We start from the raw sequence: 20,698 nt of genomic DNA on the forward strand, positions 1-20,698 counted from the left end.
TATGAAATAAATTTCCACATGCCACAACATTTTCGCAGCCGCAAACGAACAACAGCAACAACAACCAGATACTACGACTCCTGGCTCCGGCAAATGTTGCACTTGAGATGCGCCCGCAGCGCCAAAAAGTAGGCAACGAAGCCCTAAATTACACACACACACTGCCAAGTACAAGGGAACCTCTCCGGACTAGGGACTTCGGACTGCGGACTCTGGATTCCGGATTCCAGAATGCGGAGAGCCAGTGGCCATGCCAATGGCAACAACAATGGATTTGCATATGAAATATTTTTCAATCGCCCTGGGGTCCTTCCACCGCCATGTTTTCCTATTTGTTGGGGCGAAGTTTTGAGTCGGTATAAGATTTGTGAGATGCCAACTCAAATATATACATATATATACAAAAAAAAAAAATAGAAAGTTGCGCACTTCGACGGTGCAAAATTTGCAAAGTTTCTTTCGCTTGCAATCCATATATTACCAGAGATAAGAATTAGACTTGGGATTTGTGTAAAACTTTGCCAGAGACCACCGCACTTTCCGCTCAAAAATTGATGACTTCGAAACCAGAAACTTGGTCCACTTCAAAGCACAACGCAGCATCTCATTAAACAATTTATTACGGAAATATTCAGACATCAGTAATTCATTGAAATCAGTAAGATAATTAATAAATCACTTAATTGCATATAATTCGTAGCTTACTTCCGGCATTTAATTATGTTATGCCTTCAATATTTAATGTTTGCCAAAAGTAAAAGCTAATTCAATCAATATTGAGCCCTATTAGAGAGCCTTGTTATGTGAGGTAAACTTTTATAAAAGTTCTGATATCATTAATGAGTTAATAAAAATAAATTCCAAACAATTGCGAGCTGTATTTAATAAGAGAGCACAAAAACTAATTAACACTTTCACTGTTCTTTTGCATCTTTTCACGAATTTTATTCCGAGCTTTCTCTTGCACAAAACCACAGCTTTCCCAGCCAGAAAAAAAGGAAAAAAATAAGGAAATAAAAGACCAGGCCGTAAGAGAAATGCCAGCCTGGCTCCGAGAAGAATGCGACACCGTTGCAGGTGGCAGTAAAAAATTGCTGAAATTTCTCCAGCCAAAAAAGCCAGCTGGAGAACAGGAGCCGCGGGTCATCCGCTCCTCAGATCAGAGCACGGCTCATTAAACGCGGGTCACAGTTTACCTCTCTTTTGGCCAATAATACACGGGAAGAAATATAAAAAGAAAACATTGCTAAAATCACACAATTCCACTAAAAGATACAAATAATTTAAAATAAATCTAAACCTTAAATGTATCAAAACCGTATATAGATTTTGTTTAAGAAAGGGGAAAATCGGGAAATAAGTGCTTTCGTTTTTATGTAAATATTAACAAAATAAAAAACAAACTGCTGTTGCTTTTGATTTTATTTATTCCCAATTTCAAATGTACTCCTAAAATTTACATGTTTATGTATCTTATTTTGGTAGATGATAATTAATTGCATTTTGTTAATTATATTAAGCATATATTCGTATTTGCATGGCTACTAAAAAACACAACACCCTGGCATATTTTTATGTATATATTGCAAGTTTTTAAATTAAAAATCAGAACATATCTTCTCCAACAAAATTCCCAGTAGAAAAAAAAGCTTCTTTGACATTAAGATTATATACATTAAATAACAATAAAGCTGTTTTAAAAACTATTTTTTAAAACTGATAATGCACGGAAGCTATGTGATAATAATGGGAAAAATAATTTTCTGGCAAAATCTGTTTAATTCATACGTGAATATAACCCATACTTTTTTTTACAATTTCATATTCACTTGACTTTAAACTTTTTTGTTGAGTTTTTTTCACAGTGCTGTCCTGTGGCGCATTTTCCTGTTGTTATTTTTAAGCCGGTCGCAGGATAATCCGAAAAGGCTGGCGACGACTTAATGCGCCCCTTGGCTGTGCTAAATAGCTTTCATTATTTACTTTATTTTCACATAAAGCGAGCGAAAAAGTTTTTCGCAAGAGGAAAAAACGCAGCACAATGGAGCACAGAGATAGAGAGTGAAATAAATTTTGTTTCTCGACTCGGTTAAAGGATTTCTCGTTTTGTTTCGAAACTTTTTCTCAGCTCAGCTGTTTGCAGACACTTGCCACAGTGGGACCCCTTCCCTTCCCTTCTGGTCTGCTCCTCCTTCTCCTCCGGCGGCAATAAATCATTTCACATATCAATCAGTCAATCAAATAAATGTTTGACTACTGCCCAGCGCCCTCCCGCAGTCGATATTGATTGTCCCACTAAATACAATTTTTGCCTAGTCAGTGAGTCGCCCCAAAAAGGAGCAAGATAAAAAAAAGCGGGAGCGGCCAGAAGAAAACTCAGCCTGGCAGTTGACATTTTCCATCAACAAAAAAAAGGAGAAAAGGGTCTGAGGAAGGAGAAAATCGAAGGCCCGCTCCTTCGACTCAAGACATTGTTGCATAGTTCCCAGCAACTATGGCAAATGTCCTCAAGAAGGAGGAGCCCGGGGCTTGAGCGACACGCTTCCTTGCAATTGACAAGTTTTGTTTGCTTTTTGGATAAGTCCGGGTCCCGCCCTCTCGTCTATCTTCCGGTTTATCATCCGCTGCCTTGGGATGGTAAAGGTTATCCCTGAAATTGGCTTTCCAAGCTCATACTTTCCACGTTCGTCAAAAATTACATGTCGAGGATATGCGATACGGCAATTATGAAAAGTTCGAGATCGAATTTTTGTGATTTGATGCTTCTGTGATACAGTTTAACTTGATTTTTAAGATAACTTGGTAAAATGTCATTTTTACAAGAACTTTTCTGTGTTTTTTTTTATCATTTGTATACTAGGTCCTCTCTGTGTTTACATATATAAAAGCTCTTGTTGAAAAAACTAAGGCCTGTTAGTACTGCCCACTAAGAATTTTGATTTCTTAATTTATAAAATTAACCAAAAGTTAGTGTTAATTTTATAACAAATCCCAGAATTTTTATATAATAAATTATATTATTTATTTATATTGCCTACCTTCAGGTTATCTCTCACAGTTGTTTTTCTTGTTCAAGTTTAAGTAATATTTTCAATTTGTGTCATAATTTTGCACATGCGAATTTTTCTATGCTCTTGTTTTTCTCTCTCGGTCTGCACAATTTGGCAAATCAATTTGATTTTTTATGCAATGTTTGGTTGATTTATTTACGAATCCTTTAAGGCCACGCAGCCAGCGTAGTATCCTGTGTGTCCTGGCTTCGCTTTTGCTTATGCTCTTTTTTTTGTAGCCTAAGCCGCTTGCTGCTCGGCTTTGCTCCTTTCTCCGCTGCTTGGCTCCTTTCCCGTTCCTTATCTCATTCCGCGTATCACGGAACTCGTTAAAATCACCTTAGAACACGTGACTGCACAGACACAGACACACACAAAACACACATACACTCGGCCACAAGGGAAGCAACAGCCTCGCACACACACACACGCACGCCGTAGCTTAGCGTTATGTTGATCCTTTTGCCGGATCCTTTCTCCTATTTTCTGTTTTTCTGCCGTTCCCCGTTGTAAAATGCAATGTCAAAAACACAAAAACTGCATCGCAAAATGGAATCGGGCACACACGCACACCACCAAGCGTTCAATTTTGCGGTTTCCGTTCAACTTTCAGTTCAGTTTCGTCCTTTTTTATTTATTATTTTTGTATGGTATTTTTTTTTTTTTTTTTTTGTTTTTCCCGATGGCCAAAAACTCGATAGGAAGTAGCTCAGGCGCTTATATACGCACGTCCTTACGCAAAGGCAACGTAATGTAAACTGCAGCCAAAGGAACAGGACTCGCGTTCCGTGCACAGATTTTCCAATTGGCGAACGAAACGGCGAAAGGCTAGCCGAAGGACCTTCGGTTAAACCGAGGCACCACGAAGCGGAAAATCACGAATGGAAAAGCGAGGGGAGAGAGAGAGATCAAATACAAAAGGATGTCAGTTGGAGAGGTGTGGTGGGTTTTGGTCTCTGGGGAACTCTGCTTGATTCCCCTGCACTCAACTATGGGGAATGACAATATATAAACTTATAGTCGAAAAATTAATAAATATAAAAATAGATCAGTTTGTATACTTAAGCTGATTATGAACCTAGCTTAACCTGATAAGACATTTATAAATAAATAAAAAAAACCTTTAGCTATATAGTAAAATCAAGTCAAAATCAACTATAACTTTTGGGACCAAATTTATTACTATTATTTTATTCGTCCTTAAAATATTTCGTCAAAACCGTAGCTATACTTTTAGTAAAAACAATGGGAAAAGGAATTGCTTCACTTTTGGACAGGAACACAATTATTTTAAAAATCTAAATTTTTCAAAAATCACAGAGAAGCGAAAAATTGAATTCCAAAATTTCGGTCTAATGGTGGCGTTGCACTGCTTATCATATGCCTGTGAAAATTCACCACGTTCCCCTCTCAAACTCCAACTTCTCAACTGCTTTCTTTCAATCAAGTTAAGTTATTTAAATTAAGTTTGTATATTAATAATAATACTTATAAAGCAGAATTGGTAATATCTCTATTTTATAAGGTTTTCTTTATACTTGTGGCATAATGTATAACCAATTAAAATAGGTTTTAATGTGGTTTATTTAAACTTACTAAGTCCAATGCCGACTGCTTTTAAATATAAAAACTCACCAATTTCCCCTACTCAACTGCTTGCTTAATTGCTTAATTTCCACTGCTTGGCAAAATGGAGTAAGAGGGGAAAACAAAGCAGTTCAGCGATATCTAAGTAATATTCCTAAAATATATAATGAAATATAGATAAATTGTATACAATTTAATTACTTTCTAAGTTTTTATTTTCTGAAAAAAAACATATTTTAACGACTTTAATTTCTTTTGAATTCAATTCAAAAATACTTTTATAATGCTTATAAAAAAGTGGTTCTTTATAACAATTAGGGATTAACTTGCATTCCCAAAATTAAAATACTGAACTGTGGAACATCTTCCTAGATTTCTATATTACTATTTCATTGCAATAAATATTAAATTAAAAAACGCACTCAAAAACAACTAACAAAACCCTTACATATTTTTGTAATAAATGTCGCATTTACAAAACCCATTAAAACCAACTTATCATTCGCTCAACAAGGGACAAACTTTGATGTATGACCAACAGTAGTCCTGGCAGGCGACTCTTGGTCTGGTCAGTGACTCCAATTGCGAGAACCAGCATAATTGTAAATCAAATCGCTTGCCAAAGTGTCCACCATCCGAAACCTACTCGAAGGAGTACTTAAGTGGAACATAGCCTCATGTAAATGACCGTCAGTCTGAGACCGAAATGGCTGGGAAAAAAATTAGTTGCCATTGGCAGAAACACTTTGCGCCCAAAATGTCATAATCATAAAAATTTGCAATTATGCTGATGACCGCAACACAACAACAAGAACACCAACAACAACTGACAACTGGAGCAGGACATTTCCAGTTCATTAGCCAGACCACGCCCCTGCCACGCCCCCAGGCTACTTGGCACCGCCCTTCTTTTGGGCCACACACACATTGGATTTTGTTGCCCCGGGAGATTTTTACTTGGCACAACTTCCAGACTGGGAATAATGCAATACAAATTATGCAGACAACTGGAGACAATAAAGTCATTAGCCTCCATTCTTGGCCATCAGGCCATCAGTGGCAATGGGGCTAAAGTCAGGCAAACTAGCAGTTTGATGTGACACCTTTGGGTTTTATTTAATTGGTAAATATTCGGTAGGAATTTTGTTGTAAGTCAGTAGACAATAAAATTAAGCTGACATTAAATAAACATAAAGTTTATGGAATATTTATTTAGAAATTTTAACACATATAAGGTTTCTTATTTTTAAACGATGAACGTTTAGTCTTGTTCAGAAAGTCCATTGATTTGTTTCGGCACTCGATTCTCATATTCGGGCATTAATAAGTTTACAGCTCTAGGAACCAGTATAATATAATAATGATACATCATAATAATAATAATAATAAAAAGAAATAAAATCAACTCTTAATGAATTTACAAAAAATCTGACGACTAATAACTATAACTAATATGTAACTAATTTAACTTCTTTTCGGATCGTAAGCTGATTATAAATTGTGGCTGTACTTCTGCACCATGCAAAAAGTCAATACTTTTAGGGTTTAATTTATTTATAAGTGTTTTATTATGATCTGCCTTAAACATTTAAAAATGCTACATAATATAATTGCATTTATATTATTTTCATATCTCATACATTTTGTCAGCCATACGAGTTTGAATTTAAAGTGTACCTTTACATGAAATAATGAATGTTAAAGGATAGTATATATTTAAAAATGTATTTTTTAATTAAAATAAATAAATTTAACTTTAAAACATCAAAATGAATATATCTGAAGGTTGCAATCACTTGCAGTTTGATCATGCAAATCATAATAAGTCAAAAAATACATTAATTTTAGCATGGAAACTTTTCCAATGCTAGTTTTTAATGGGTTAACAAAATTGTATAATGAAATTTAAGTTAAAAAAAAAATTAAAATATTTTTAATGCACTTTTGAAGTTTTAACCCCTTATCAAGAGTGGAAGATTTTGAAAAAAACAATTTTTTTGACGGATCGACTCTGCTATAAATGATGATCAATCAAATAAGGTTTAAGGGTTCACAGCGTTTCAAGTTGACTTAAACTATTATACCCTGCAAGGGTTTTAGAATAATTAAACTAATTTTAAATAAAAACCCTTGAGCACGGCTTAGTTAGTTTTTCATAGACATCAATTTATTCATATCAAATGTTTTTGGTGCGTGACTGTTTTGCTTATCACTTAATACATGCTGTGGTTTCTTTTTTGTTTTTTTTTTTTTTTTGTTTTCTTAGTTTTTGTTGTTTTTTGTTTTCTTTTAAATGTTACTTTTTTCAGTTGTTTTACATAAATTCATTTCTTACAATACGTGATTGCGTTTTAGTTAGATTTCATAAATAATTCACAATATTTGTTGATGGCAGACGCTTTTCGGTTTTTGGTTTTCTATAAATATTTTCACAATAAATTAATGGCTTAAAAAGAAGGGAACTACTAGGACCTATCGTGGGACCCCGGAGGGCACTCTTCCCCTGCGCAGCTCTGCTACTTGGAATTTGAGTACAAATGCGAGTATAAGTCAAGGTCAAGGCCTAGCTGCTACGCGCACCTGCGGGAAGCTGTGGATGTCCCCCAGGATCCGGTGGTCTCTTCTTTCTTCCGGATTAATTCCGTTTCTTTTTTCGATTTTGGTTTTCCAAATCACCTGCACTTAACACTTACGATTAGGTGTGGATGGGGCATGCAAAAAAAAAAGAGAAGAGAAGAGAAGAAGAAAAAAACTACCTAGCGTTCTTAGATTAGCGATTAAATAAGACGCCTAAGGAGGAGGGAAATCACCATTGGTTGGAGGGACGGCGCTCGGCGCCTGGTGCCGCACTGCCCGAAAATCGCGGCGACGAGGAGTTCTGCGAGGAGCTGCTGCTGGGCATGCTGCTGCAGGCTGCCTCATTCGCCAGCAGCGTGTGAATGGCCGCCAGCAGCTTCTTGCGAGCTCCAAATGCTGCGATGCCAAGCTCCATCAAGTTCTCCTCGGTCAGCGTGGTGAACACCTCCAAATCAATTTCGTTAAGCACAAAAATTTCTACAACAAAATAATAAAGAGAAACGTGTATTGAAGCCAGGATCATTTCATTTTAGTAAGGATAGACTCACTGATATAATGCTCTAGACCCAAGCTGGTTAGCAGCGTCTGAATATCCTTGTGCTGGGCCAATTGCATTCGCCTATTTACCGGCGTTGCATCCAGCAGTCCTGTGGTGGCACTGAGTCCATATGGGGAGCCTAGGCCCGGTGGCAGTCGCCAGCTTCCACCGCCTCCTCCTCCTGCTCCTGCTCCTGCTCCCCCATTGCCATTGTCATCCGCCGTGTCGATGGGTGCCGGCGAGGTGCAGCTCAATCCCATGCCCATCCAGGCTGGTGTGGGTGTCCGCAGCTCTCCCGCCACCGGTGTCCTTTCCATGGCCTTGTATCCCAAAGCCCGCTTCATGTCAAAGTCAAAGGCGCGATGAGCGGCATGTTTATGGCCTAAGCCGCTGCCGCCGCTGCCACCGCCGCCGCCGCCGCCAGCCAGGTCGTAGTGCAGGGTGCGATAGCTCTCGGCGCTGCCGGGTAGCAGGTGGGCTCCACCACCCACCCCATTGGAGTTGCTGAGGCCCAGGAGTACGCCGTCACTGAGGCGTCGCCCAAGGCGGGCCCCTCCTCCACCGCCACCTGGAACGCTGCCCGCCTCGCTGCCATATGTGGAGTCAGGGGAATAGTGCGCCCGACTATTGCCACAACCTGCTCCCAATCCCCCCGATCCTGCCGCTCCCGCTGCCGAGGATGACGAACTGGAGGACACTGCACCCGGAACTTGGGCATACGGGGGATACGATTGCTCCAGCGAGGTGGTGCTGCTGCTGAAGCTCTGATAGCCGCTGGTATTCTGGCTGCAGCTATTCCGTGGCGAGACATTCAACCCTGCGGAGGGGGGAAGCGGCTGCTTGAGCGGTGCAACACCTGATGGCACCTGCAAATAGTTGTTGTTGTGATTGACAACCAGCGGACGACCCTGCGCCTGCTGCTGCTGCTGATGTTGCTGATGATGTGCTGCTGCTGCTGCTGCTGATGCTGACTCTGCTGCTGGAAGCTGTTGTGTAGCTGCATATACTTCTGAGTGGGCGCACAGATGCCAGTGGGCGTGGCCAGACCATTGGCACTGAGCAGCAAATGATTGTTATTGGCATAGGGCGTCAGTTGACCAGGAAGGACCGGAGGCAGCAGGGATGGTGTCTTTGGACTATCCACATAACCGGCCAACAGGGCGGTGAGTTGAGTGCGATAGGCCAGATTGAGGTCCTTGTCCTTGGGCATGAAGTAGAAGTCGGGTACCTCGGGCTTTACGAAAGGCGTGGCCAGGCGCAGGATCTCCTGGCGGGCCTCGTATATTTTATCTAAATGTAATTATGAGTTAGTAATTAATTTATATAATTTAGTAATCTTACTCACCTATAAACTTCTCCACGCCCTTGACCACAATGGCCAGTGTACTCTGGCGTTGCTTCTGGCGCAACGTAATGTACACACCGTACTTGGTGTTGAGGCTCATTATCTCGGAGGCATCGTTCTGGTTGTCCGGAAAGTCAAATATCAAGGCTACGGGCAAATTGCCAAGCAATTGTTGTCGCGCCAAATAGACGTCATCGATGCGTCCGCTGATCGTCACCTGTGACTTCTTCAGCGGCTTTACATTCATGTCACTCAGATCGGGAAAGATGATCTTGGTCTGGGTGCGTTCCATGATGCTCAACAGATTCACATTATTCTTGCCCTTGACGATCTCGTGATGCTGCGGCGAGATCTCCATTTGGACATTCACCAGGATTTGACTCTGGAAGAAGGGAAGAAATTGAGGGTTTGGTCTTGGGTAATATCCTTGAGATATCCTAGAACTCACCGCAATGCTCTCGCAGGCAAAGTTGATCAGCAACTGAGTGGCATCTCTGACCTGGGCGGATTCCTTTTCGGATCCCTTGACCAAAACCAGCGAAGTGTGCAGCTTGGGACGTGTGGAGAATATGACCTAAGGGGTGGCATTGTTACATATGTTCATAAGTGTTTTAATTTTTAGATTTTCATTCATTTCCCACTCACCTGCACATTGAACTTGCTCTCAATCATCTTGATGTAGGGCGTCTCATGGTCTGGCTGTGGCTTGCTGGGTCCCATCACCGGCATCTCGAAGGAGATGAGCAGCGGCGTGGAGAGCCGGACAAGGGCCCGGGCTCGTTCCACGCCCTCCAGGCTGCCGCACAGCGACACCTGGTTGGATTTCTCGGTGGGATTGGAACGGTTCGAGTCCGGGAAGTGAATGTGGGTATGAGTGTCGTCCATGATGCGTTTGATGTTGTTGCCGCCGCGTCCGATGATGTACGAGTGGTCCGTGTAGCTGACATCCATTTTCATGATCACACGGGTGCCCTACATACAAAATACTTTAATTAGTAAGAAACTTATTGAAACAATTAACTCAGTCGACCCACCCTCGAGTCAAGGCTGCTCAGGATGCGCTCCTTGGCCCGCTGCACCTGCTCCGGCTTGCCCACAATTCGCACATGGGGATCTAAGAAATAATTACATCAAATTTATATTTTTAATTGGAGTTCAAGAGTCCTCACCCTTCTTGCTCTTGGCACCAATTTTGAGTCTGCAAGGCCAGCTCACATAGGTATCCGTCGTGTTCATCATCTAAAAACAAATCGTATTGGATATATGACGCTCTATATACCAAAGTCAGCGAAGGTCTTTTGCCAATCACAAACAGTTACTAATAAAAATTACTGAAATTTATAATGGTACAGCCGGAAGTCCAAACAAAAAAAGACATTAATCAAATCACTTAAAAATTTTGTTCAAAGAGTAAGATCCTATTGTAACGGAAACATATTACGATATACAACAAATTTTAATTAAATTTTAAGGCATGGCATTCTAAGGCTTTGACATTAATTACAATATGATCTGAAAATATAATAGTATATCGTATGAAGTTTATAAATATATCTCTGCTGTGAAACTGTCATTGTTTGAAAGTCAAATTTCAAGGGGGCCCAAAAAATACATTTCTATACAAAATATCTTCAAAACTATAGAGATTTTTAACAAGATATTTAATACGGTTTCATTATTTTTCAATATGGCTATTTGGATAATGGTATTTATAGAACAAAAATGTATATTTTATATATGATTTTTATAAAGGGACTTGTCTCTTTATATTTTCACTTACGTCATGAAAGAAATATTCGGCTCCATTCATACCCTCGATGGCACTGTCAGCTATGAAAATATAAATTTCAAATATAGAGAATGAAATAAGGATAATCTCAGGTAATCTCACCCTTTATCAACTGCTCCAGTTTCTGGCGATCAACCTTGAACCGTTCGGTGTGCAGATCGTCTGGATTTTGGACGCCCAACTTCATGGCGATGGCGCGTATGTCACTCCAATCGCTGTCCACCGAGGAGATCTCGCTCTGGGTCTCGCTGGGAGCCCCACTGCCCACAGATGTGGTCGGGGGCAGGGCCTGGAGGCTGGCCAAGGATCCGATCCCGTCCATGCCCATGGCCACCATCGGTGAGTTCGCGACATCTGCGGCCGTCGGATACATCAGTTTATTGAACGAGGCGCAGGACAACATCGTGGAGATGTGGGTCAGTGGTTCGGTGGTTCGGGATCGGAGGTCGAGATGTGGGTTCAAATCAAAGTGGGTCAGAAGGAAGTAGAGGTTCTTTTTAAAAACCAAGCAAAATGTCCGTTTACTCTTCCTCGACAAACAGCAATGTCGATGCGTTTCTGGTCAGCGATGTGAGGTGAAATGCGTGTGGGGTGTGAGTGTGTAATGAGTGGGTGAGCTGAAGATGAGATATGATAATTGATGATTGAAGAATATGTTGTCTATATATCAATTTTTTTATACATTTATTAAAAAGATCTTAAGAATCCACGATATCCAAGGAATCCAAATGTTAAGAATAAAGTTGCGATGACAAGTTGCACGGGTTTAAAGTAATATTGGGTTTAGTTTAGTACAAAACATATTTTTAACTACGAATTTCAAACAGACAAGTATTGCATTGAACGAAGATCATGGCAGGAATTTTAAATATACATCATAAATGTATGAATTCTAGTATCACAATTTATTTTATTTAAATGGTTTTTATAAAGATATTGTATTTTTAACTGACACTTTCAAACAGACAAGTATTTCGTTAAACGAAGAACATGAAACAGAAATTAAAAAATATACAAAAATATACAATAATAAATTCCATATTATATGATTTTGTCGATGATATTTTAGGCCATTAAGCCTTTTTGACAAGTAAAAATACCACAAATTCATATTCAGGAATATTAAAAAACTGTTTTAATTCTATTCATAACTTTCTTTTAATTAATTTTTATAAAGTGGACTAACTAGAAGGTGTTCTCTTTAACCTTAATTTCCTTTTGTCTCTTACGGGAGATTAAACTTCAAAGTATGTATAATTTTCTTAACTTTAATGTTTAATTAATCAACCAGCAAAAAAATAATAAAGTAATATTGTAGGTTTTAGAGATAAAACGTTTTATGTACTAAAAGAATTTTACTTTTATAAGTAACTTTTATACATTTAGGTAAATGATTGGGCATTTATAAAGTTGTTAAATATTTCAAATAATATCGTCGGCTTATTAAAATTTTTTAAAATAGATTGTCTATGAAATTAAAGACTGCTTTGGTCTTGGTTTACAATTAATATTATGAACGTTTATGAAATAATACCTATTGTGGTATACGTTATTTTTAAAGTTGATTTCTCTGAACTTTTCTTTGTAAATTTATTGTAAGCATTTTTTATTCCAAAATATTAGCTATTAAACATATATATGAGTTTTATATAAAAAGGAAAAGAAAACATGTATAACTCATTTGCAAAATGCTTCCTATAAATTTTAATTATTTATAGAATTATTTGTTTTTTTCTTCTCCACACACTTTGTTTTTTTTTTTTACAATATTGTTGTTTTATTTAATTTATTGTGATGAGTGCAATTAAGATACCAAATTCTTTCATTTTATATTAAACTAAACCTATTCGATTTATTAAAGAACTTAGTTTAGTTTTAATATTCAACCAATTTCAATGACAAAATAGTGTAGTGATTAAATTTGATTTAAAAGTTTAATTTAATTTTTTCTAGAATAAGCACTTAATCGAATTTGGTTTGTAGTACATTATCTTTTTTAAAATCATTCACATTCGAATTCAATTTAAATTAAAACTTTATAAAATAAATTGACTTGTTTCAAGTTTGTGGAAATTTACTGAACAATATTGTCTCATTCGATATTTTCTATTTTCCCCAACGACATAACCTCTCAACCTTAAATCAATCCTGCCATGAGGTTTCCCTTTCTCCTTTTCTCCCCTTTCTCTCGCCGAGAAGCGGCGAAACGAAACCGTAAAAAGGCAGACACGAATAACTGTTAACCGTATAATGCCACACTTTCTCCTCCCGGGAAAGAGGATTCCAATTGGAAGAAACTTACCGATGGAACTCGATCTCTCTCTCTCTCTCTCTCTCTCTCTACTTGAAGTTGAACAGCAGACCCTGGAAGTCCAGGCAAATGGCGTGCGAGAAATCCTGGACGAATTGGACGGCCTCGACGAGACAGACGTTCATAACAAAATTACGTATTTGTTGAAATCGTTCGACGAAAGGCATTTAGTAGGTTGTGATCTGGGAATGCGCGGCTATATATATATATATATATCAGTATATATATTAGCGGGGTCGGGGGGCAGGGAGGTTGGGTTTGGGGGGTTCCGTCAGAATTAAGTATATGGAATATGGAATGTCTGGATTTTTAGCTCCTGGCTGGGCTTCCACTTTCAAATGTGACTCGAAGGCAACTGAACGCGGTTTTGGGTTTCGATTTTCGATCGCGGCCGGAATTTGCCGAAAAAATCTAACTGTAGGCCGAGGATGAATTCTGCATTGTTGTTGCTGGGTCAATGAACCAAAAACCGTACATACAAACTCTCACTCTCTCCCTATCTCTCATAAAAAAAGGGAAGAGAAAACAAAACAAAGACGCTCAAGGGATACAGCGCAACATGTTGCCAACTGAAGCGCATCATGTTGCAGCTGTTACTGGCGCTCTGTAAACTTGCAGCTGAAATGTTGCCAGCGCTGTAACGCTTTCATTCACTTTTGGCGCCAGAAAAAGCGGGCGGAGCAGAGAACCGAGAAAAAACCGACTTTTTTTGCCGCCAAAAACACGCCACTTACCGCAAATTTCGGTTCAGATCGTGTCACACAAACACAAATGTAATTAACTTAAACACAATCAATTGTAAAATCAAAATGTAACAAATATATATATATATATAACACGCTCGTTTTCACGTAAAAAAAATTACATATCGCTTGTCGATTTTATTTCAAGCGCAATTAATTTTCCGTCAAATTGGTCAAATCAAAATTCGAATTGGGATTATTCGGCTGGCAGTCGATGTACTTTTTTCCGTGCAAGTCGAAAAAAATAACCACTACCGAAGGTGAGGCGAAGTAACAGAGGGAAAAACACGTGTGTGAAAAACACAAAATTGAAATGTAAATGTAAATGTAAATGGTAATTGCAAGTGGGAAAAATGCAATTGAAAGCGAGTGAGCAAGCGAAACTGAATTGTTGTCCGAAGTCAAGTATTGGTAGTTATAAATTATAGCATTGGATTATCGTATTATCTTAGGTTCGGTGGCGGTGCCCGGCGTGTGCAAGTTGTCGTCATTGAAGCGCGACTCAAGTCCAACTACATAAGTTTATCGCTGATTTTCGGTGGGTCCGTGTCCCAACTGACCTTCAGCTCCGAAAGCTCGCTCAGTCTTAATGGAAGGCGGTGCAGCGGGGGCGCTACACTCGATCCACTAGCCGATGTGCGTAAACACAAAGCTCTCAGTGTGGTCGGATAACGGGACTTGGCTAGGAGCTTATGGCTAACAGCGAGCTAACAGAGCAGAGCTTTCAGGGTCTGCCAGCAGGTGTCCCCTTGGTGAATGTAAGCACAGTGAGCTCGTAAAGTCTGCACATTCACAGTTCTGGTTAAAATGGTAGCACTCAATAATCATAAATAACTTATTAACTAAACTTCGTTCACATTTTTACTGGAAATATGTAAAGTTTCATTTTTGTAACATTTAATGGCAGTCATATAATAAAAAAAAAACGTTTTCATAATATTAAAAAGGAAATAATAAGAACAGTAAAATAAATAAACAATATTGAAAATCTTCAAAGTTAAAAACTTTTTCTTTTAATTTCTTATTCATTCCTATAGCAGGATTACAATATACTATATTGTTTATTTTAAATATAATCGTCCGATTTGCATTATATAATATCAAAATATCGTAAACAAAAATAAAAGTGGATAAAAATATGTTCAGAAACGCCAACATTTTATTTGTTGATTCATCCTTCCTTTTCAATATTTCCAAAAACATTACCTTGTTTTTAATTCTTTTATTTATTGTAATTATCTATTTAATTTTTATTATTTATTATTATTATATCGCTTGTAAAAGGATATGCTTACTTTCAATAGTTTAAAAGAATTATTAGTAAATATAATTAAATTTACCTCTACCATTTTCAATTCAGAAGTATGAAGAGAACACCGATATAAAAAAAACACATCATTAAATATTTATTATTGTTTATTTATGTATAGTTCGCCTGCTTATGGTTTAATCAAATGCCATACCCACTAACTTTTATATGCTGCGCTTTGATTTGAATTCACTTTTTACATTAATATTCACTGAAATCATTAAAACTATTATGTTCTTATGATTTATTGATTAGTTTTTCTTTTTATTTCCTTGCTGCGTTTTTTTATACATCACTGTTTACTTTTCTGGGGGACTTAATACTACATTTTTTTCGGCTTTACACATTTTGGTTATTAATTATGTTTGTGGATATGAATATTTTATATTCAATGCAAAATGCATCTGCATGCTTTTGATTTCCATTACTAACTCATTTTGGAGCCTTAAAATCTATAAACACTTTCTGTTTTACCTCCTAATTCTATATGTTTTGGGTTAATATGCATACATTTAATATTTCGTATATATATTTATTTACTTTATAACATTCAAAGAAAAATACACAATTTTTCACGTTTGTTTTCTATATACATAAACCTAGTTTTTACATTCTCGTATATCTCCTGGTTTTAATTGTTTTTGCTCTTAATGAAACCATAGTGAAACTAAATAAAAAAATCACGAATCTAATTTAATTTTCTTGATAATGACATAAATTAGGGAAGACAACTTTCACAACACGATTTGATTACAGAAATCTTGGCGCATGCATTTAAATATTATAGTGATTATATATTTTTCAATATTACAATTTTTGTTGTAACATTTACACACTGTTTATTTACATATTTTATGCTTTTGTTTATAATATCATTTAACATTTATTGTACTACTGTTTAAAACAATTACGAGTCGTATTCTAAGTTTTCTTTCTGTTCAATTTACATTTTAATTCTTGGCATTATTTATTACCATTAACATTGATTTATTTTCAAGGCAAAGGAACTATTTACCGCTGGATTTTTGTTGGCCAAAAATGTTGAAATAATTGTTTGTTTCTTTCGAGTTTTAATATTGCCCCAATAGCATTTAAACCAAAATGTTCCTATTTTTAATTGTTTCATCTATGAATTTGTGTTTCTCTACAAATGAGGAATTGTTTTTTAAGAATTAATTTTGCATTATGTCCACAACCGTAAAAAGTTCCTTTCTGTACAGTGGGTATTATACTTCACTAACTTTTATTTATTTTTCTTGTTTCTTGTTTATTTACACATTAATTTGGCGAGCATAAATAACTGTTTAGTTCCGTTTCTCTTGGCTTCTCTTGCATTTTATTAGCTTTTAATTCACTTTACAATGCACTGCGGTACCCGAAAGCTAAGCTCAAGTGCAGTAAAAAGTTCCGCTTGCTGTACACTGAGCACAATTTGAGGAAACTTTTGCCTCACAGATCCAGAACATAAAGAGCTGTCTAGCGAGTGTGTGTGGGGAGTACATATAATATATGCATATAATGTGTGTGTGTTTTTTTGTATGTTTTGTGTTTGAATAAGCACAAGTATTTTCTCACCCTGTACGCAAATCCACAAACTAACTGTGCCTCTTGCATATTTCCCTCTGCAATTATTGATGTTTTTGTTTTCGTTTTCTATTGATACCTTCAAGTACTTGGTTTATTGCGCGCAGTTTGTTTCTCTACCTTCAGCAGTTAAAGAAAAGCTGGGTATTAATAGGTGTATTAGACAATGAATAATTAATAGAAAATAAGAATAAAAAAATAAATTAATAATAAATATTTGAAGCATTTCAAATATTAAATTGATAGGTTATTTTTCATGACTTTAAATAAATGGATAATATTTTATACTGCGGCAATTTGTAATCTCTGTTAATTAAACAAAATATATATCTCGATTTGTATATAAACCTCTTTAATTGTGCGATTTCAACGTACAGGGTATTTATGTTTACATACGATATATTTTATTGGTTTCACCATCAAGTTATCCCCTTCTCAATCTTAAATTAATTTATTTCCTGTTATTATTCATTGATTTCGCACCGTCTCCGCCTTCAATTGTTAAATATATATTTCGGCACTGCCCCAGATTGTGCGTAACACTCGAGTGCGAGGACAATCCATACTCGCAATCGCATATATTAATTATACTTGGGGCATGTGGCATGTGGGGGAGGGAAGAGAGAGGGGATAGGGGAAAGGGGAAGGGGGTAGGGCGGTGGCAAGCACCTTAAGCTACTTTCGCGAATGCATTTCATCATCAATTCGGCATCAGCATGCGCTCCAATGCGACTGCAACGAGTCCTGCCGCCGCCGTGGAGGAGTCATCAATAATCGCTGATCCTGCCAGCTGGCCACGCCCCCCGCAAGTGTCGTTGACAGGCGCTTAATGCCGCTTGCAGTAACATCAGCAACAGCAGCAACAGCAGCAGCAGCAGCAACATCAGCAGCAGCACTTGTCGTTGCACTTGCAATATTCGCAGCATCGCTGCGATTTGAAGTTGCCATTGCCATGGCCATTTGACAATTATAAAAGCATTTGACGCTCGTTGCGGATGTTGCCGCTTTCGGAGCTGTCACATCCTTCGCATTCACATCCACATCCCCATCCACATTCACATTCGCGTTCGCTTTCGCGTCCTGGTTGCTGCTCCTGGCCTTCGGCAACTGTTGATGTTGCTGCCTCTGTACCTTGGCCCTTCCAGTTGCCGGCTTTGTGTATTGACAGTTGATAATTTGATGGGCCAGCAGCGTTGCGAGCAGTACTGCCATCGCTGTCCCTCCTTCTTGAATCCACTGCCAGGTCCCCTCCAACTGCCTGTTGATGGGGAGCTTTGTTAGCCAGAATTGCCAGAAGATTTCATGTGCAGCTGTCGAAGCGCCCGATGCACCATTATCCGCTGCAAGGAGACAGAGACAGAGGTAGAGATAGACAGACTGTGAGTAGAGTTTGAGGGCAAAAAAAAAAAGGATGTAGTAGGTACGATGCCGTTAATGGGGGCAGCGTATTTTACGCCTTTGACACCTTTGTGCCGAGCTAAAGCAATAAAAAGTGATTTCACAACTCCTCGAATGGTTTTCAAAGGCGGCTTTAAGAGGTGGCAAAAGGTAATTTGATGGAAAGTAACTAGAGCCTAGAAGAACCTCGGAAAAATGTCCTTTCGAAACATAGTTACCTTTAAAAACAAGTCTTTTATTTAATACTTTAAACTATATTAATGCTTATCAAAAATAGAAATACTATAAAGTTGGGAAAAAACATAGGCCTCTTAATTTAAAAATCTAAAAAAGATGTTATCTAGTTTCCTTGGATAAAAAATTAACTTAACTTTTAGTTAATTCTTTACTAGCAACTATGACTGATATTTATCCTGTAGCTTAGTTTATAATTAAGTATGCAGTGTACATATATCTTTATATCATATATATCAAGTATTTCCTCTGTTTAAAGTACTCATCATCATCTGTTGTAAGTTTTTGGAAGACCTTCCGCTGAACTGTGGTAATTTTCGATAGCAAAGAGCGGAGGAAAGTACACAGCAAATCCAGCTTACCATCCAGCGGGATATTTAAAAATACAGGATACTCTTCAGCCAGACGGGTTCAGCTCTCTCTCCTCTGTGTGTGTGTGTGTGTGTGTCAACATTGCATTTGCATAAATTTCTGGTCGAGGAATCGGAACATGCAATCTCCTCATTCCATCTGCTTACTACTGATGGAGCTTGCGAGGGTGGCTTGACAACTTCCGTTTTCAGCTGGATTCGCCTCGGGTTTGCTGCTGCCAAAATATTGTTGCATACTTTTATGCGCACACCCTCCTCCACACATAGCATCAGTAATCCAGCGAACTCGATTTTAAATACAATTTTCAGTTGAATGCGTTTACACACTTGTTATTCCTGGTGTTGTCGTTACTCGGTGTTAAGTAAATGTTGTCGCTGGTAAGTGGCAAAAGGGAATACCGCAAAAAGGAAACTCAGTACGTAAGGGAAAGGATACGGATTGGAAGAGGACTCCTTCCGAAACCGAGTTTTGCCAGCGGCTCCAATCATCGCTTCCGTCCTGCACAGTCTGCCGCCATTCCGCGACAATCTTTCATGTCTAAACTTAGTTTATACCAATTTGATTTCCCCGCCATTTGATTCGATAAGCCTGCTCCTGCCGCTGGTTGTTACGGGCCAGGACGGGACAGGCCAGGCAGCCTGGAAGAATGTTTATGCTGCACAATTTTATTTACATAATTCACATTGTGTCGCCGACATTGCCAGGATGCAGGCACAGAGTCCATCCTTGTTGTTTGTTAAAGGCTCTGCCTTGGCTTAAATCGATGCGGAATGGCATCACTTAAATTTATCGGTTAAGCAGAGACAGATGTGTTTTATAGGGAACCGGTACATTAAACATTTAAAATAAATCCCCCCCTTCTTGGGCATAATGTCCTTAAACTCTTCCTCCATATTTTCAATAATTTCTTACATTAGCTTTCAAAAAATACTCACCCGAGTAATAGGTTAGATAGGACTCATTGTGATCCTCGTAGCCACCACGTTCGCCATTCGGATTCTCCTCGAGGGGATAATTATTCATGTCATACGATCTGCCCGAGGCCATTATCCTGGGACGGTCCTCCTCAATAATGCTCTCCATTTCCTCCTTGAAGATGTCGAAGATATTGGCCGTGCACTTGAGCTGCACAGAGAGAAGGGGAAACCAGGAACATGGATACGAATTAGAACTGGCACTGAAACGAGTGCCAACTGTATATATCCTTACCCTCATCTGGCTCTTGAGAAAATGTTGAGTGGTGACCATGAAATGTATGGCACTCGTAACCGACTCCAGGGTGCTGTTTTCCTGTCTCTCCGTCTGATACGTCTTTATGTGATGCGGTGGCACCTACAACAAAAACAAGCAAAGGAATAATGTCAAGTGGCAGCTCGAGCTTGCAACGAAATCAATTTGCAAAATATTCATCAATAGAAACTATCCCTGCCTTGTCCTAGTCTCCTGCAATCCTTTCGATCAAGTGGGCCCAGCAGTGTGAAAGCGAATAGTAACCAAAGGCAAAAGCTGACACTTGTCCCTCCAAAAAATAAAGGAGACCACGGCAGAGCGGCTCCGGCAAATTTATAACTTATGAATGATGAATAGATTTACGCTTCAGTGATTAACTAGAGCAGAGCGAGAGCAGGGAGCAGGAGCAGGAGGCAGGAGGCAAAGGACATGGGTGAGCTGGAGGCCACTTTGTTTGCGGTGAGTTTATTTTGAAGTGCCCGGCAGATACCGTTGCCTGACCCACCCGACCTCGCACCACCCAATAGCCAGCCCGACCCCAAAACCACCACCTACTGACAGCACAAACTATGACGATGACGATGACGACGACGACTACGATGTTGCTGCTGCTGTTGCTGCTGTTGCTGAT

At 38.6% G+C, this 20,698-nt stretch overlaps 4 protein-coding genes across 6 annotated transcripts in view; all 4 read right to left on the bottom strand.

The window, feature by feature from the left end:
- beat-Ia (beaten path Ia) overlaps nt 1-3,815 on the bottom strand; it is a 36,838-nt gene extending 33,023 nt beyond the window's left edge. The window contains exon 1 of one of the 2 annotated variants that reach the window (XM_020954807.2): nt 3,039-3,815. The gene's annotated coding sequence lies outside the window, so the exon portion shown is untranslated. The remainder of the gene's footprint in view (nt 1-3,038) is intronic. The other variant, XM_086832311.1, reaches the window with a different exon arrangement.
- Nucleotides 3,816-6,782: 2,967 nt separating this feature from the next.
- BicC (protein bicaudal C) lies at nt 6,783-11,300 on the bottom strand. The gene is given in 10 exon segments (XM_020954482.2): nt 6,783-7,691; nt 7,763-8,678; nt 8,681-9,042; nt 9,098-9,479; nt 9,546-9,671; nt 9,743-10,069; nt 10,132-10,211; nt 10,267-10,336; nt 10,878-10,927; nt 10,989-11,300. Coding segments are annotated over 10 exon segments (2,862 nt in total). The 5' UTR covers nt 11,290-11,300; the 3' UTR covers nt 6,783-7,443.
- A 122-nt stretch (nt 11,301-11,422) lies between these two features.
- On the bottom strand, nt 11,423-14,472 carry LOC110185564 (uncharacterized). 2 transcript variants are annotated; one of them, XM_020954484.2, is made up of 3 exons: nt 13,932-14,472; nt 13,189-13,379; nt 11,423-11,503 (listed from the first exon to the last, which is right to left on the bottom strand). In XM_020954484.2, exon 2 carries the CDS (start codon nt 13,362-13,364, stop codon nt 13,227-13,229), a length of 138 nt encoding a protein of 45 aa, XP_020810143.1. In that variant the 5' UTR covers nt 13,365-13,379; nt 13,932-14,472; the 3' UTR covers nt 11,423-11,503; nt 13,189-13,226. The 2 variants fall into 2 exon arrangements, with proteins under 2 accessions (XP_020810143.1, XP_020810142.1); XM_020954483.2 differs by having other exon boundaries at nt 13,189-13,393.
- Nucleotides 14,473-15,338: 866 nt separating this feature from the next.
- beat-Ic (beaten path Ic) overlaps nt 15,339-20,698 on the bottom strand; it is a 36,448-nt gene continuing 31,088 nt past the window's right edge. The window contains exons 5-7 of the mRNA XM_020954841.2: nt 20,047-20,169; nt 19,773-19,962; nt 15,339-18,173 (exon numbers count right to left, since the gene is read on the bottom strand). Coding sequence (XP_020810500.2) covers nt 17,545-18,173; nt 19,773-19,962; nt 20,047-20,169 — 942 coding nt within the window. The 3' untranslated portion in view covers nt 15,339-17,544. The remainder of the gene's footprint in view (nt 18,174-19,772; nt 19,963-20,046; nt 20,170-20,698) is intronic.

The sequence above is a fragment of the Drosophila serrata genome, unplaced genomic scaffold (genome assembly GCF_035046125.1).
Source record: "Drosophila serrata isolate PLE 108 unplaced genomic scaffold, ASM3504612v1 contig_245, whole genome shotgun sequence".
NCBI classification, from domain to species: Eukaryota; Metazoa; Arthropoda; class Insecta; order Diptera; family Drosophilidae; genus Drosophila; species Drosophila serrata.

Excerpts from the sequence above, each read along its gene's own strand:
- LOC110185564 (XM_020954484.2), bottom strand. The coding sequence starts at position 13,364 with ATGCCTTTCGTCGAACGATTTCAACAAATACGTAATTTTGTTATGAAC.